Genomic DNA, 16,613 nt, shown 5'->3' with positions numbered 1-16,613 from the left:
ATACAAACCAGTTCAATGGAAGGGCAGGGGATGGTAGAGAGGGTTGACCGCCCCTGAAAAAAAATCATCTAGAAGTTGACAAAGTCAGTAACGTGGATAATGATATATTCGTATGTCAATGTTATTGGAGGCATTTAAAGCAAAAGTCTTTCATCATTGCCCAGTTTTGAAGATCCACATGTGGCAAGATGGTCATCCCTTAAAAATCCCCACGCATCCCTTCTCCAAACCCCACTACTCTTAAAACGGTGAGGCTGGTCCTAGCAGTATGCCCTCCACGTGCCCTTATTTTCTTGCTGTCCTAGATCAATCTGTAAATCATTATCCTCTAGGCTTCTGAATCAGAACCCCCTGCAATTTATTTTGAGTATGTCATTTGCTACAATTAATAAGAACATCTTTCTACATAGCTACAAACATTTTTTATCATGTAGTCAGACTTATCCTTAAGAAAAAGCCTCCCTTTCATCTCCTGTCTGCTGTACCGGTACTGCACCGATACACTACAGTCACTACCACCAACTTTCGTCAGTGAATATGTGGACAATTCTGAAATTCATCCATGTGCTACAGAGTAAAATGTTCGGGAGAAATCCGGCTTCAAAAAGGAGCAGATCTGAAAATCTTGACTGAATGGTCCTAGGCCACTGCTCAGCTTATTAGTGGCTGTGATAATTTGAGGCTTGACTCTCATACCCAGGAGAAATATTATTTGGTGTTTTCCCTCATAACTCAATGGAACTATGACACACTAGACAGTGAACCTGCACCTGAACCTCAAGACATATGGCAGAGCCCTGGGAGAACAGCAACATGGAGATAAGCCTGCAGCAGTAAGGAATCAGGCAGAGAGCATGTGCCTTCCGGCTTTCCAGAAAATACATACCATAGTGTAATTGTGAGCCACTTTATGCAAATCTGTACAACCTTGAGCATCAGCAAAAGAACGGATTCCAAGACAGTTGGATGGGTGAAGCTGTTTCATTAAAAACTTACAGCATGCTTCTACAACCTGTGAAAGCTGAAGAAGGCAAGCTGTAGATAACAGGCACTCAATATTATCTTCTTTCAATTCAAGGCGGCCTTAACGACAAAAAGAAATTACGTTAACTGTGGAAACATATGAACTTTAGTTTGTAAGGTAACTGGCGTAGTATTTTATTTTATTTTATTTTATTTTATTTTAACATTTTTTATTGATTTATAATCATTTTACAATGTTGTGTCAAATTCCAGTGTTCAGCACAATTTGTGCGTAGTATTTTAAAGTAAGAGCTCATTACACATATTCCAGACATAGATGATTTAAGACATTCAAAAAAGAAAAAAAAGTACTAAATACGAAAAAAGAATTATTAGCTCTTTGTGACTCCTACTAAAATAAAAACTAATAGCTTGTTTCCAGAATTTTAAAGAATGATTTAATTAGTAACATATCTATTATATAAAACTCAAATTTTAAGTGTGATAATTCTAAAACATTACATAGCTCATCTAATTATTACATGAACACTTAAAAATATCATTCAAAAGCTTAATTATGATAATCATTTTAAAGGTTCTAATATAGATACAGGAATCATGAGGGGTGGTGGTTATAACAGTAGAATTAACTGTTGGCTGTGGCAGGCTTTATTAAAAGCAGAAATCTGAGATCTAATAATGAAATTTAAATCTAAGAGGTATCAAGTTTCTATTTTCAGATTTCTTACCTGTATATGCATACTGAATCAAGGACCAGAGTGAATTTGGCTCTACACCTTCCATTTTTATTTCTTCTTGTCTTGCTTCCCTGACATCATTAGTAAACATGGCAGCAAAATAATCTGAGACAGAGGAGAGCACCAATCTGAGAACATATTAGAAGAAAAAAAGATCAGTGACAACATCGAAGCTGATGTTCACTAGGAAATGCGGCTGCTTTCTCTCCTTCTTTCTCTTTTCTTTCTCTCTTTCTTTCTTTCTTTTTTTTTAAACTTTGTTACCCACAGAAAGTGCTTGGTCCTGAGAAATGCATTTTAAGTTTGACAAATTGCTTTATGCTCTAGTTCCTCCCTTTGAATAATAAATTACCATTACTGAAAATTTTCTGCTGAGATAAATGACTTACCCATTCACTATTCAAATATCCCCTTTTAACATCCTGAAAAAAAAGCTACAAGCTCACAGCATTAAGCTGACAATATAAAAAGTGGGGGGAAATGTAAAGGTTCTCCTGTTTATCACTTCTGAAAATAACCTGTTTTTTTTTTAATTGTAGAAGTAGTAAATATATGAGACATTTGAGACTGGTTTTAGTAGGTTATTTTTAACTTTTATGATTTTTCAATTATTACAGTATATTATAATGTTTGTGCTTTGTCATAAAATTATCTTTGTTACCACAATACAAAGCGGTGTATTCTGTTACAATACATTACTATATATTAAGTATGTCTCTGTCCAGATTTTTGAGTCACATATAAGCAAAAATAGGTTATTTATATATATATTTTTCAAAACATACATTTTTTATTTGATAATGTGTCTTGGAACATATTTCCATATCAGCACACTTACAGAGATTTACTTTATTTGTTTTTTAAAGAAGTAGAAATTCTGATACAGATAATAGTTGAAGCTCCCTGTGTTCCTCTGTAATTCCCTTCTCCTCTCTCCCCAGGAGGGCACTGCTGAGTTGTAGGGTTTGCTAAATTGCTCTCCAAAGTGCTGTGCCAATTTACTCTCCCACCAGCACTGTTTAAGAGTTAATATTGCCCCACAATATTGTCGGATGTTAAAATTTTTGGCCATCTGCAAGGTGTTAAATGGTACCTCATCATTCTTTTAATTTTCATTCACCTGATTGTTAGTGAGGTGGAAGGTCTTTTCAAATGTTTGTTGGCCATTCAGGTTCCTCTGAGAACTGCCCATTCATTCATTCACTGAGCAAATACTAAGGCACACCTAGTAAACACTGGGCACTGTTCTAGATATTTGAGATACATTAGAGTAAAAAATAGACAAAAGTTTCCTTCTCTTATGCAGTCTTATATTCTACAGGGAAGGGAGACAAACAATACACAGCAGAAGTAAATTCTATAGCACATCAAAAAGTGACAAGGGCCATGGGGGAAAAAGCAGCAGAAGGGCAAATGGGGAGTGGATGGTGGGTTTAAATAGGTGGTCTCACTGGAAAGTGACATTTGCGAAGGGACTTGAAGGAGGTGCAGGAATTCATCATACAGGTATCTGGGAAAAGCATTCAGGCAGAAGAGCAGCCAACGCAAAAATCCAAAGGCATGAGCCGTATGCCTGGCAGGTGCAAAGAACAAAAGGGTCAGTAGGCTCTCAAGTGGAGTGAGCAAGGAGGAGAGCAGGAGGGCAGAACAGTCAAGAGGTAATGGCAGGCTGAACCACACCAGCCACTGTGAGGACATGGCTTTCACACTGTGCGTGACATGAGCGGTCACTGGGAAGTCTGATCAGAGCAGCAACCAGATCTGAGTTCCATTTTAAAGGCCCACTCAGGTTGCTGGGTAGAAAACAGAATGCGGAATGCAGAGGAAAAGAGTGAAAACAGGAGTTTCTTGCAATCCAAGTGAGATGGTGATGGCTGACACAAGTGTCGCAGGTAAGGTAATGAGTTCTGCTTTGGAAACAGAGAATTTGAGGTGATTTTATGAAATTCAGATTGAACTATCTTTCTAATAAACCCATGCTCATAATATGGACCTTTTGTCACAATATATAGTAGCATCTCAATAAATGTATGCTGATTGAGTCACTGAAAACTCTAAGACCAAGCCCATTCTTCCTGATTTTACTTTCACTCAGAGGGTTTAACAAAACTTTTGGGACAGAGTGTTAATTAGTCTTGAAAGGCATTAAAAAAAAAAACCAAAAACCTCTGGGATCATAATAGTGATTAACAATGAACAATAAATACGGAATTATTAGAAGAAAAATAATGAATTGTTCTTTATTAAATGGCTCCCATTTCCTTTCCTTACATCAAGAAATAATACTTCATTTGTGTTAAAGGCTTTTTTTTCCTGAGCACCACTGCCTTTCATATTTCCTGGAGGTCAGCAAACAGAAGTTGGGAGAGATGTGACTACTTAAAAACTCAACAGTTTTGTCACTCCATTCCACCAGCTTTTTTGTTTCTAAATACTCACAGCTCTAATTTCCATTGGGTTTATTTAAATTTATTTAATAGGAAAATTAGGTGGGGTGCTGCTCATAGTAGCTGAAATCTATATCAAATAATATTGACTGATTTCAGGCTGGTATGTCTTGTTTTTATGCTTCTAGAGATGAAGTGACCTTTTTTGGGTCTTTTAATGTGTAATAACATCATATGCACTGTTTTCTTTGCAGAAATTCCATGAAATTTAAACCATCACCAAAATACTCCATGGAATAATTAATTAGAACAAGTTACCTTAACATGCATAATCAAATTATCAAGAAAATAGTTCACACATAAAGAAGTTTAGAAAACAATTACCTATGAGCTGGAATTCTGCGATCACCAGCAACCAGAATTACATCACATAACTGTTTGTGCCTCAAATAGTTTTCCATCTTTTTGAATGTTTGCTCAGCATGATTAAGGGCTTGGAAGAATTCATCTGATGAACATGGCTCCATAGTATGGCAGGATGATAATGTCTGACTACTATTGGAGGTCCTGAAAAGAAAGAGAACACATGTTTTGAAATGTCACTATCACGCTAAAAGTATCTCTCTTTCCTATCAAGTCCTTTTAGAGCCTTTAAATGTAATAGAAGTGATGCTACCAGCCAGTACTAATGTAATCATTCATCATTTTTGCCTTTTAAAATTGGTTATGGCTCAAAGCATATGTGTGTCTTGCAAACATTGTGAGTGATTGTGACATCTTCTAGTTAATAGCTACACATATTCTTTGTCCATTCTTGAGGTCTCTCCTCTGGTCAGTACAACACCTCTGCTGAAAAAGAGCCAAAATATATTCACATTGATAGCTATAGCTCCTAACATTATATTTAAGGGTTTAAGAGATCATTTTTGGAAGGGTAGGAAGGCAATTAAACTATCTTGGAGATTTAGATCCAAGCCATCCTTTACTTAAAAATGGGTCATGTTTCACAGTTGATTTATAAGATAACTATTTAGAATACAAAATATATTATCATAAAAACAGTATTATAAATAATTCATTTGCTTCTCTGGCTAGTCTTCAAAAGCTGGAGTAACCTATAACTCAGATCACAGTTTAAAAGAATTTGATGGCCTAATCTAGGTATCTAAAAACTGTCTGAAATTTCCAAGTTATAACTTGAAGAGTATGAGTTCTGTTTTCATTATGATATACTGATAGAAATGGTGAAAAAATTAAAAAATTGGGACTAAGAATGAAATCCTACATCCACTCCTCCCAAGATCTCTTCTCCAAGATCACTTGAATCAAGTGATCCCTTAGTTATGTAATCAATATCCCTTAGTTACATAATTAACTACAAAGCCACCAACTGTGCCACAACTTAGTTCTCATTTCTTGTCAGATTTACTTTAAGGATATTGTGATTCTGATGTTTTGTTGAATCTAGCCTCACTATATCTTAAGAGAATTTTCTTAATATAAATAGCTAATAACCTTATCAAAAAAGAAAAACCTCATTGGATCTTTTAAAATAAAGGAAACTGAAGCCAAGGAGATCAAGTGCCTTGCCAGAAGCCACAGAGTTTGTTCATGGCAGAAATAGAGCTGTTGTAGTGACTACTAATTGCTCAACAAAAACTTCCTTCTTTTTCTCCTGGGAATATAGCTAGACATCATTTCCCAGCCTCTCTCTCAGATAGGTGCAGTCTTATGATGGAAATGAACCATGTCACCTACAGGCTAAAGTGGCTAAGAGCAGGTATGTAGTTCCCATTCTTTCCTTCTCTATCCACGGGTACCAAGGACTTACATGGAAGAAGAGTAAAATATACACATGCAAAGTCACTCAAGTAAGAATGCTCATGTTGACTGAGGTTTATCAGTTTCAAAAGTTATCAGTGCCTTGACTAATACATATCTCTACCTAAATTCTCCCAGCCCATCACATTGTCAATGCCATACAAATATGGGCCCTAAAAAATGTTCTTGGAGGTTAATTGTCAATAATGATAATAGAAGCAAAATATGTATTATCTAGAAGGTATATACTGTGCACTATGAATAATACTGGCACTTGGAAAATCTGGTAGAATATACTCAACTTTATATTTAAGATCATTAGTATAAAAATGTATTGAGTAATATGTTGCTTATATATGCAAATAAATGAAAATTAGAAACTATTTAAAAATCTAGGGAAAATGTAACATAAGCAAAAATAAATAACGTTGACTTTGATAAATAACAACTTGAAGATTGAAAACATTTCTCAAGAAAATGAAGTTTGTATACTGTGAAAATACTGACAAATGATTTATGAGTACTAGTGATCTAAGAAGGAGGGAGGATTAGAACACTGATTTGTATAAGCCCAAATTCTTCCAAGAACAAGAAAAAATGAGGTAAGTAACTTTTTTCTTGGGGCTGCTATATTTTGTATCACATTTCTTATACTTTATATTAAATTCTCAGTAATGACTAAACATGAGTTAGTTGAATGTTTTTTGAGTGATCAATTGCCATCATCCAAATATAAATGCTAATCAATGTTAAATTTTGAAAAAACAACAGAATTTATAATACTAACATCACTAAGTTATTACAGGCTAGCTTTGATGTTGGTATAAGCTCATTTAATAAAGAGACCATTTCTTTTCTTGACAAGAACTTTAATAGTGGAAATATGGAAAGCATTTCAGCATTGTGTTCAAGGTCTCTTTCCTTAAGACTGATTCACTAGGTCTGAGGTGAGACCTAAACATCATATTTTTTAAAAGCCTTACAGGCGATCCTAACACACATCGCAGGCTGAAGACCATCGGTACACTTCAGACAAGAGATGGATACATTATACAAATCAGCATGTGATGAACTTACAGATTTAAAACACTGATATACACAACACTTCAGACATGTGTAAACTTGAATTTCTTTCACTATTTTCAATGAACTAGCAGAACTTAATAGAATATTTTTCAAAATGAGCATAAAGGTAAAACATCAAAATTGTTTATATACATATGCATTAACAAAACAACTATGCTTCTATAAAACAGTATTTCAAACTTCTTGATTTCCTTTCAAGGCTTTGACTGCTAGCATACGTTGAATAAACATATTATTTCAATGTGACAATTCACTGAGGTTTCTGGGTATAGCAATCACTCCCACTGCTCCAAATGAAGGATCAAAAGAAGTGCAGGCGTCTGATTTGTAGACTATGGGAAAGTGAAGCCATCCATTCACAAAAGGAACATGGAAGAGGTAGGAACAGAGCTACTCAGACTTGAAGAGCTGCACAGCTTTCTAGCATTTCTTGTTCTGCCTTGTTTTTAAGAAACGTAGGACCTTGCACATGCAACTTTAATAATGCAAGAATTTACTTGAAAAAAGAATTTACTGCATATCCATCCCAACTACAGAACCCTAGGTATGGTTCTATACCCTAAGTATAGGTTCTCTAGGTATGAGAACCATTATATACAGAATTTTTACACCTAGAAGGAACCTATGCAGTCATTTAATTCAACTCCTTTATTCTGCAGACAAGAAAATTTGAGGCTCAAAATGGCTCAAAGTGATCAACCAAGGACATACAGGTAGCTGATTATAAAGCCAGGATCAGGAGACATTTGGAATGTTGGTCAAACCACTCGCAAAAGAATGGACATTTTTGCTTACCTTTACCCTAAGGCGTCAGTGAGTGTAAGGACTAAGGGGATGAAGGGAGACAGATGGTACAACAGGAATGAAGATAACATACCAGAAAAAGGGGCATTAAAATTAAGGATCTTAGACAAAAGTCTACTGCTATGTCACTGCCCCTTAGCTGGGTGTAAGAGAGCACGTCTCTTAGGCTTCTATGGGACGGAGATAATATCTCTATCCCTTACTAATCAAATGTTTTTAATACTCTGGCTCTGTCTAATTACGGTGTTAATACTTTCTTACTGTTTTTTCCAATTATGTGATTTGGTTTGAAGGTTGAATTGGAGAGGTATGGTGTAGTGACTAAGAGCATTTTACGAAGGAAGGCTCTAGAGCCGTGCTATCCAATATAGTAGCTACTACGCCCATGGGGCTATTTTAATTAAAATAAAATAAAATAAAATAAAAATTCAGTTCTTTAGTTGAACTAGTCATATTTCAAATGCTCAAGCAGCCCCCTGAGGCTAGTGGCTGCCAGACTGGATGCTGCAGATACAGAACATTTCCATCACTGCAGAAGGTTCTATTACATAGCGTTGATTCAGCTCTGTCACTAGTATCTGGACAAGTTATTTAACTTCTCTAAACCTTACCTTCAACAGCAGTACAGTAATGAGTAACACATAGTACTTTCTTTTAAAGGATCCTTCATGGGAGGATTATTAAATGAAATAATAAGTGCATAGCCCCAGCACAGAATAAGCACACAATCAAGGTAAATAAACTACTCTTAGTAGACCCTCCTTTTTCAAAGGCCAAAGGGAAGGCCTGTAATCTCAGCCTTTTGTCTTTATATAACGTTGATTGTTTGGTTGTCCTCCTAAAGTGGTCCCCAGTATTATCAATTTTTGTAACTAAATTTCATAATTCCTAAGTAAAAATGGCCTTTAATAAACTCAATGGACATCCTAATCCATAATATAAACATCTGAGAATAGGCCATTTATGGAACACTGAGACATATTTCTCTGGGATTTCTAACTTGATCTTTACCTGATAGCAGAGGAAATATATCTAACACCTCTGTTTAGTTTTATTTCTTTGATGTTACTAAGACGGTAAGTCACATTTCAAAGAATTGCATCATGATCATGAGATCATTCAAATCTTTTTATAACAGACATTCCACTGTCATGAACTCTACATTGCTAAGTATTTCCAGGCTATAAGGAAACATTAATTTTTAGCTTACTGTCCCTCTGCAGTAGGCAATGAATTTGAAAGTCAGAAAAATGCCTTAATGTAGAAAAGAAGTAAATACCAAACAAATTAAGTCACCAGCTATTTACAGAGTAGCTCTTAGATGCAGCATGGCACCAGTTGTTAGAAACTGTGGGGATATGTTAAGAAGATATGACTTGTTTAGTGAAGGGACTTGGAATTTGAAGATTCAAGTTCTGTAAAGTGGAAAAAATTAACCAGCAACACTAATACTTGCAATTCTTCAGATTTCACACACGTGTGTAGAGGCACAGACTATGTACTGTGGCCAATATTACCATTTTATTGCAAACTATTTAGATTTCTCCACTTTCATCACCAGAACTTGCAAGAGGCTTTTTTAACAGAGTAATTTTTCAAAAGAAGTTTTAAAAAATCAATTCACAAGAATTATACTGTATATGACTTTGAGTAGAAAACAAAGCTGCATTGAAACTCTAAAGAGTCCGTTTGGCTCACTCCCCAGGTAACTGATTCACTCCCAGCCCCCTGCCTCAGCTTCTGGCATTCAGAATTCATGTTTTTGCCAAAGCGCAAATGACTATATCATGAATCTTTTGGCATCTTTTACGCATATTCAAAATCACAAATGTAAACTAAGAATGTACATTGCTTACTATAGACTAGCAGTCTCTAAAAAAATTTATGTATATCCTTTTCAGTATACTTTTAGGCATGTACCCCAATATATGGATATTTATTAGTTTATAAAAGATATATATATATATATATATATATATATATACATATGCATACCATTGTATAATTATTATTTATATTATAAAATAGAAAAATGAGGTTTAAGAGATAAAATGTAAATAGACTTTCTAATATATATATACGCATATATATATTTTACTATTTCTCCAACAGATCACCTGATACATCCCCAGTTGGAATGTAATTGCTATCAGAATATACAGAAAGGAAAGATCCATATGGGCTAGTGTTTCGAAAGGCAACAGTAGCGGATGAGATCTGAAATACGCCCTAGAGTTCAGACGAGTAAGGAGGAGGAGGAGTTGGGGTTATCATTAAGGACAGGACAAGGCAGGTGTATAAAAAGAAACGACAAGAGGCAAAGAATATTTCTCAAGAGAAATATTGTTTCGTTTTAGAATTTAAGGGGTTCTCTTCTGGTCCTGTGGCCGGACTGTCTATGGTGAAAGTTAAATGTTGTTTGTAAGAATCAAATTTTCTTAAATAAGATAATAACCAGTGTGAAGGGGAAGGGACACTGGGCACTCTCATACAATGCTGCTGAGAATTAAAATAGCAGTGATGTTCCTGAACTGAATTTGAGAATACAAATCAAAAACTCTAAAAATGTGCACACCTTTGAGACTTTATCCAGAGGAAATAATGACCTGTATGTAGGATCTGGCTACAGGGAGGGTTTATCACAGGCTGTTTCTAACAGGAAAATATTGGAAACAGTCTAAATTCAAAAAACAAAAAAAGAGTAACGGTTAAATAAACAAAAGGTGTGTTTGTGCAAACATTTTTAAAGACATAGAACATATGACATGGAAAGCTGTTTTAGTGGATATTGCTTTTGCCTACTCGGGAGTCTTTCTTAGGGTAACAGACCCATCTTTACCTTTTGGGAAACCGCACATTCCCCACCTCAGTCCACAACAGGCAGAGCTGAAGCTTCCCCCTGGGCAAAGGTGAGGTAGGGACTGAGGCCTGGCCAATAAGAGTATCATCTCTTCTGGCAATGATGATTGGTTTGGGTGGACATATGATCCAAACAAGGCCAATCAGAGTCAGTTTCAAGATGTTTGTTGGCAATCTTGGAAAAGGGTCACTCTGTTTCCATTGAGGAGGCTAAGCCGATAAAAAGTAAATTTGGAGCTGCTAGTGGCTTTTTTGCTACTACACAGAAAGCCTGCCCGAGAAAATGCCATCACAAAGGAAAAGAGAATCTAGAGAGAAAAAAAGATTTCTGGCATTATTTGAGTATCTGGATTCAGACATGTCTAAAGACATTAGACTTTTTATTTACTTATGTGAATCAAAAATTTCTAATTTTTGCTTAAGTTAGTTTGAGCTTGTTATTTGTGACTAAAAGAGTCTTAATTTTAACGTTTACATTGGGCAAAAAAGTTTACAAAATAAGATGTACAGTAAGATTCATATTTTTATTCTAAAAACATATTTCATTATATTTAAAATATACTGGAAGGATACTTCCTCATATTGTTAATGGTTGTTATTTTGTGGTGCCAGGGTAACTAGTGATTTTTCTTTTTCCATTTTTGCTTATCTTTATTTGTGAATATCCCTTTGGTAAAAATAGTACAAAATATGCGGGGAAAAAAGCTCATTAAAAAATTAGATCCAAAGATTTCTGAAGAGTTCTAACCAGCTGTCTTCACCTCTTGCACCCTGTTGATTAACCCCCAAACCATTCTTCACATCTACCACAGTAATGAGTTTTAGCAGGACACATGGCTCCCCAGGCAGAGGCTATATCTGAGCCTCCCTTGCAACTAGTCATGGCCACGTGACTAGGCTTTCCACAATGGAATGTGAACAGAACTGATAAATGCAACTTGTGTTATTTAATTTCCTTCCTTTTCTTTCGTGGTCCTTTCCACAGGCTAGGATGCAGAGGGGGAGCTGAGGAAACACTGACCACAAAGAAGGAATAACACCCAACAAGATGGAGAAACAACATGGAAGGAACCTGGATCTCTGAATCAACTTGTATAGCAGAGCTACCTGTCTGTCCTGGGCCACTGGCCCATCTGCTAGGTCATAGAGAAACAAACTTCTATTTTATTTGAGCCACTGTATTTCCGAATCTCGTTGATATATTATCTTAGCCTCTTCCCTACTAATATACTCCCTAAAGTTAAATAACCAAATTACATGTCTCTGTGCATATGAGTGATTATGTGTGTGTTTATCATTGTTTTCATGCCTAATTATCTAATTCTAAAAACATAAAACTTCACTATCCAGTTCCAAATAGATGAAAATAAAATGTAAGCAATAAGTGTCATAAAGATAGGTTCTTCTGTCTCAAAAATCTGGGGTTATAAAGGCCAGTTGTGCCACTGTAGAGTCTTTTTCCCTAAGCTGATTCTTTCTGGGAACTAATATGATTCCAATAAATTCCTATTCTGTTTAAATCAGTCAGTCAATTTCAGTTGCTTAAAACTAAGAACACTGATTGACACAGTGTACAGATAAGCTTTAGGGGGTTCATGAACTCCTTGAACCCTACATGAAATACTTAACACACACGAGTGCACATACATGCACATACCTGCACACACATGTGGAGGGTTTCTGGGGAGAGGTTCCGTAGTTTATGTCAAGGGAATCCATGCTATGACTTGGGCCTATATGTGCGAGGGAGGACAATGCAATACATCCTTCCTATATACGAGTACATTGTAGTTGAACTTTGCCATCTCTGGAAACAAATTTTTTTTCATGTGGAAATGTGGAAGATTTTAATTTTAAACTGAACCAGAATTAACAGATTGATTTACACAGGGAGAAGTAGCATAAAGAGGGTCAAGCAAAAGGAGATGGCGCTTGAGAAATGGTATATTATAAAGATAACCCCCTTGTTGGGAGAGGAGAAGAGCCTAAATGCCTTCAAGATGAGTCAAAGAATAGTAAATCAACTGACAAGGGATAGAAGAGTTCAGTGATATCTGCAGCTGAAACACAGGGTAGCAAGCATCCAACAAGATGGACTGGGTGACTGTGGGTAAAGAGCTGTGGGCATGTCAAGAGACTACACCTGTAAGCCAGCCAGCCTTGGCTTTTCCAAGAGCCAGCCTGGGAAAATTAGTCGAGGAGAGCAGGTGAAACTGGTTAGAATGAATCATTAACTATTATGTTAACCCAAGTTGAAGTCAGTGATTAAATGAATAGGCACAGAGAGCTGCCTACTGGTATGTGAGCATGAAGTCTACATCTTAATTTTTTGGGTTCAAAAATGCAGCTGTTTCCAAGTGATCAAGGTCAATATCAATAATGACAAGTCTGATTGATGGGATGTATCTTTGATAAGATGTGATGAAAATGGCACTTTACCTTTCTGGTCTTCCTCCCCCAAACTCATAACTCAGTCTAATCACGAGACAAATATCAGAAAAATCCCAGTTGAGTAAGACATTCTACAAAACACCTGACTCCCCAAACTGCCAAGGTCATCAAAACCAAGTCTGAGAAACTGTCACAGCCCAGGGGAGCCTAAGGAGATGAGATGATTAAATGTAACTAGTACCCTGGACAGGATCCTGTAACAGAAAAAGGATTTTTAGGTAGAAATTAAGGAAATCTGAATAAAGTATGGACTTTAGTTAACAATAATGTATCAATATTGGTTCAATAGTAACAGATATACCATACTCGTGCAAGACATTAATAAGAGGAGAAATTGGGTATGGGGTGTATAGGATCTCACTCTACTATCTCAGCAATTTTCCTGTAAATCTAAAACTGTTGTAAATTTATATAGGTTTTTAAAATGCAGTTTCATTTCACTTACTAACCTTGAGCAAGTTACTTACCCTTTTTGTGCCTCACTGGCCTCATCTGTATAATTAGAATGATAATAGTAGCAATCTAACTCAGAAATTTGTAAAGATTAAATGAGTTAATATAGTACTAAAATGCTTAGAACAGTGTCTCACAGACAGTTAGTACCCAGTCAATATGAGCTATTATTTTTTGTGGATACTGTAGAGTAATATTTTATATACATTGACTAAAAATAGTCTGACATATAAAATATTAAACCCTAACTTTATAAACAAAGTTTGAAATAAGAGATTTCACCCAATATGTCAAAATTACATAATTTCAAAGCTGGCAAATCAAGTAAAGTGTAAACTGTGTTTATACTATAGGCACATGGTGAGCCACCATGTAAACCTTGCAGCCCTGGTGAAAATTCATCCTGAGTGAAAGTCTTAGGAACTTACTGCTCACACAGAAGGTGACAACTCTGTTGCTTAAGATCTAAAATTCTTCACGGTGTAAAAAACAAAGTTTGTATTTTAACAATGAAGTAATGGCTTAGATGATTCCTATGGAGAAAAAGTGGCGAGGCTACAGACCCAAGATCAAAGTTAAAAGGTGAGAAACTTTTAAATCACTTAGATATGTGGCAGCAGAAATCACCCTAAGTCTAAGGCTCAAGAAGACATTTCTCCTGCATAGACTGCAACTGATCAAACACATTAGCAACATGTGATGCCTCCTAACTTCCACTTTCAATTAAATTGTCTACCCACTGTAGGTATATGTATAAATACACTCAACTGATTTCCTCTTTTTCTAATAACTCAAAATTTCAGTCTAAGTTCTGAGATCTGTGTAAGTATTATGGCCATGTAAATGAGAAATTTTCCATATATCTTATGTATTTTCCCATTATGCCTTCAATATTTTAAGATATCAATCTATATAGTATATGCAAATAAAATGTTTACTATATATTTTATTATTTGCAAATATTATATAAGAAAAAGGACTATTCCCAAGTTATATACAAAATTTGATGAATGTCAGTGTAGCTTTTTTTTGACATTAATGGTGATAGTTTTTGATTTGTTTTACAGTAGAGGGCAAACACCTAGAGAGATTGCTCACTTAATCAAAAAGCTGGAGGAAAATAAATGTATCCTCATGACAAAGATCAAAGACTCATAGCTGAAGGATCAAAGGAGAATGTGAGAATTAAATATATTTAATCTAGAAAAAAGTGGAAAAGTGAAAGTATACACACAATTGACATACCTAAAATCTGAATGTTTTTTACTTTTTTGCAGTAAGATGTTAAGATAGAAATTTCAAGCCATCAAGAATATTAAATATCTTTCACACATTTCCTCTCTTATATCTAAAAATCAGAGACATTTTCTTTAATCCCTTTTATTTTCAAAATGATATTTTAGAAATTGGTGACTACAGATGTAAACTGTTTACTCCCCATCTTGTTATTTACTTTCAATTTTCTTGATTAGCATTTTTAAAACAACTAGCATGTTAAAACAATTAGTATTTTTAAAACAACTTATTTTAGATTTAAAAAGTTTCTTATTTTTATAACTTCTCTAAATAAAAATGTCAGTTATGTTCTTGAAGGATGCACATAGCAATCTCTTAATGAAAAAAAAGCAATCTTTTTCTGTCATAATGAATATCCCATCAAGATATTTCAATATGGATTCTACAGAACAGATTAACTTAATTTCAGTAATCATTAGCTATGCAAATTACCTTTGCTCTAAGGAAGTAAATTATACCATGTGTGTATAACCTTTCTAAGATTATACATGTATATAAGTTTTATACTCACATTATGTATAATCTCTCCAGGTAGTAGATACATGTTAAGGTTTTTATACTTAGGCTGGTAAATGAATGAATGTTTTGTTTTTTTTCTAATTTTGTTAAAAATGTTCTTGATACTTTGTATTGATTTCCAAATGAAAAGATGATTACTCTTCAGTTTCCCACAAAAATGATAAACCCTGAACCTTTTACTATATAAATTACTCTCTTTATGGCAACAAGTACCCAAAGAAAATACAAAACAATCAAACCATATTAACTCAGTTGCTCTCCATATTAAAATTATTAGTGGCTCCTATTCCCTTAAGATACTGCTAAATCATGAACTAATTTTAAAAATTGTAATTAAATACACTAGTTACCTATGTAGAGATATTCCCCTCTCTTCATTATACATATGATTATAGATGACTGGTCTATATTTATTATTATTCCAACACCACAGTTCAGAATTCCATATTCTGAAGATTAGAAGAGAAGGCAGTAAATATTCCCCAGTAAGAGATTATTGAATATATGAACTCATTTTGTCTCCATCTCTTATGATGCCTATATTAATAACCAACATACAAATTACAAGTGCTATTAAAACCTGCAGAGAAATTTTAGAAGAAAAAGGATCCAGTAATCAATTTAGAAAAATAATAAGCCTTTAAATATTTTTGAGTGAAGATGATCAGAAAGATGACTTTCAAGACTCTAACTTGTTACATAATATGCCATAGTAGTTTAAACTGATTAAGAAAATTTATTTCAAAGATAAGCCTGGCTCCACATGGGTGAAGATAAAGTCATTACAAAATTACCGATTTTTCTCTCCTCAAACTCATTTCCCCTTATTTTTGCCCCCTTTTCACTAGCCAATCACACACAACTAGCTCTTCTATGTTCCCTTATACGTTACTGAAGGAATGTCCTTCATTTCCCTAAATAGCACAATTTTCAGTGAAGTGAAGATAACAGGAATTAGTAGCTGTCATCTTAGGAAGAGACATGTTACTGTATTCTCTGTATTACTCTGAAGGGCTGCGACATAGGACAAAGAGAAATAATAAGAAAAATATTATTGACAACTGCAAGGGTGTAAAAAATTATTGGCAACTGCAATGTGCATCTCCTTGTAAAGTCTTTCATTTTCATTAAAATTAAAACATGACTCTATAATCTGTTGCAAACTGAAATGTCCTAAAAATTTTTATATTATAGAAATGTCTTACAGTTTTGCTAT

The 16,613-nt window shown here is 34.8% G+C and overlaps 1 protein-coding gene across 3 annotated transcripts in view; it reads right to left on the bottom strand.

Moving 5' to 3' along the window:
- The window catches only part of KLHL5 (kelch like family member 5), a 73,145-nt gene that overhangs the window by 35,888 nt on the left and 20,644 nt on the right, over positions 1 to 16,613 (bottom strand). For 2 of the 3 annotated variants that reach the window (XM_032496006.1, XM_006188983.3), the window contains exons 2-4: positions 4,493 to 4,675; positions 1,713 to 1,849; positions 887 to 1,083 (exon numbers count right to left, since the gene is read on the bottom strand). In XM_032496006.1, the coding sequence (XP_032351897.1) occupies positions 887 to 1,083; positions 1,713 to 1,849; positions 4,493 to 4,635 (477 nt within the window). In that variant the 5' untranslated portion in view covers positions 4,636 to 4,675. Of the gene's footprint in view, positions 1 to 886; positions 1,084 to 1,712; positions 1,850 to 4,492; positions 4,676 to 15,747; positions 15,847 to 16,613 lie in introns of all 3 variants that reach the window. The other variant, XM_014562843.2, reaches the window with a different exon arrangement.

The sequence above is a fragment of the Camelus ferus genome, chromosome 2, assembly GCF_009834535.1.
Source record: "Camelus ferus isolate YT-003-E chromosome 2, BCGSAC_Cfer_1.0, whole genome shotgun sequence".
NCBI classification, from domain to species: Eukaryota; Metazoa; Chordata; class Mammalia; order Artiodactyla; family Camelidae; genus Camelus; species Camelus ferus.
The sequence above is the reverse complement of the archived record's forward strand: the minus strand, read 5'-3'. Positions and strand labels throughout refer to the sequence as shown.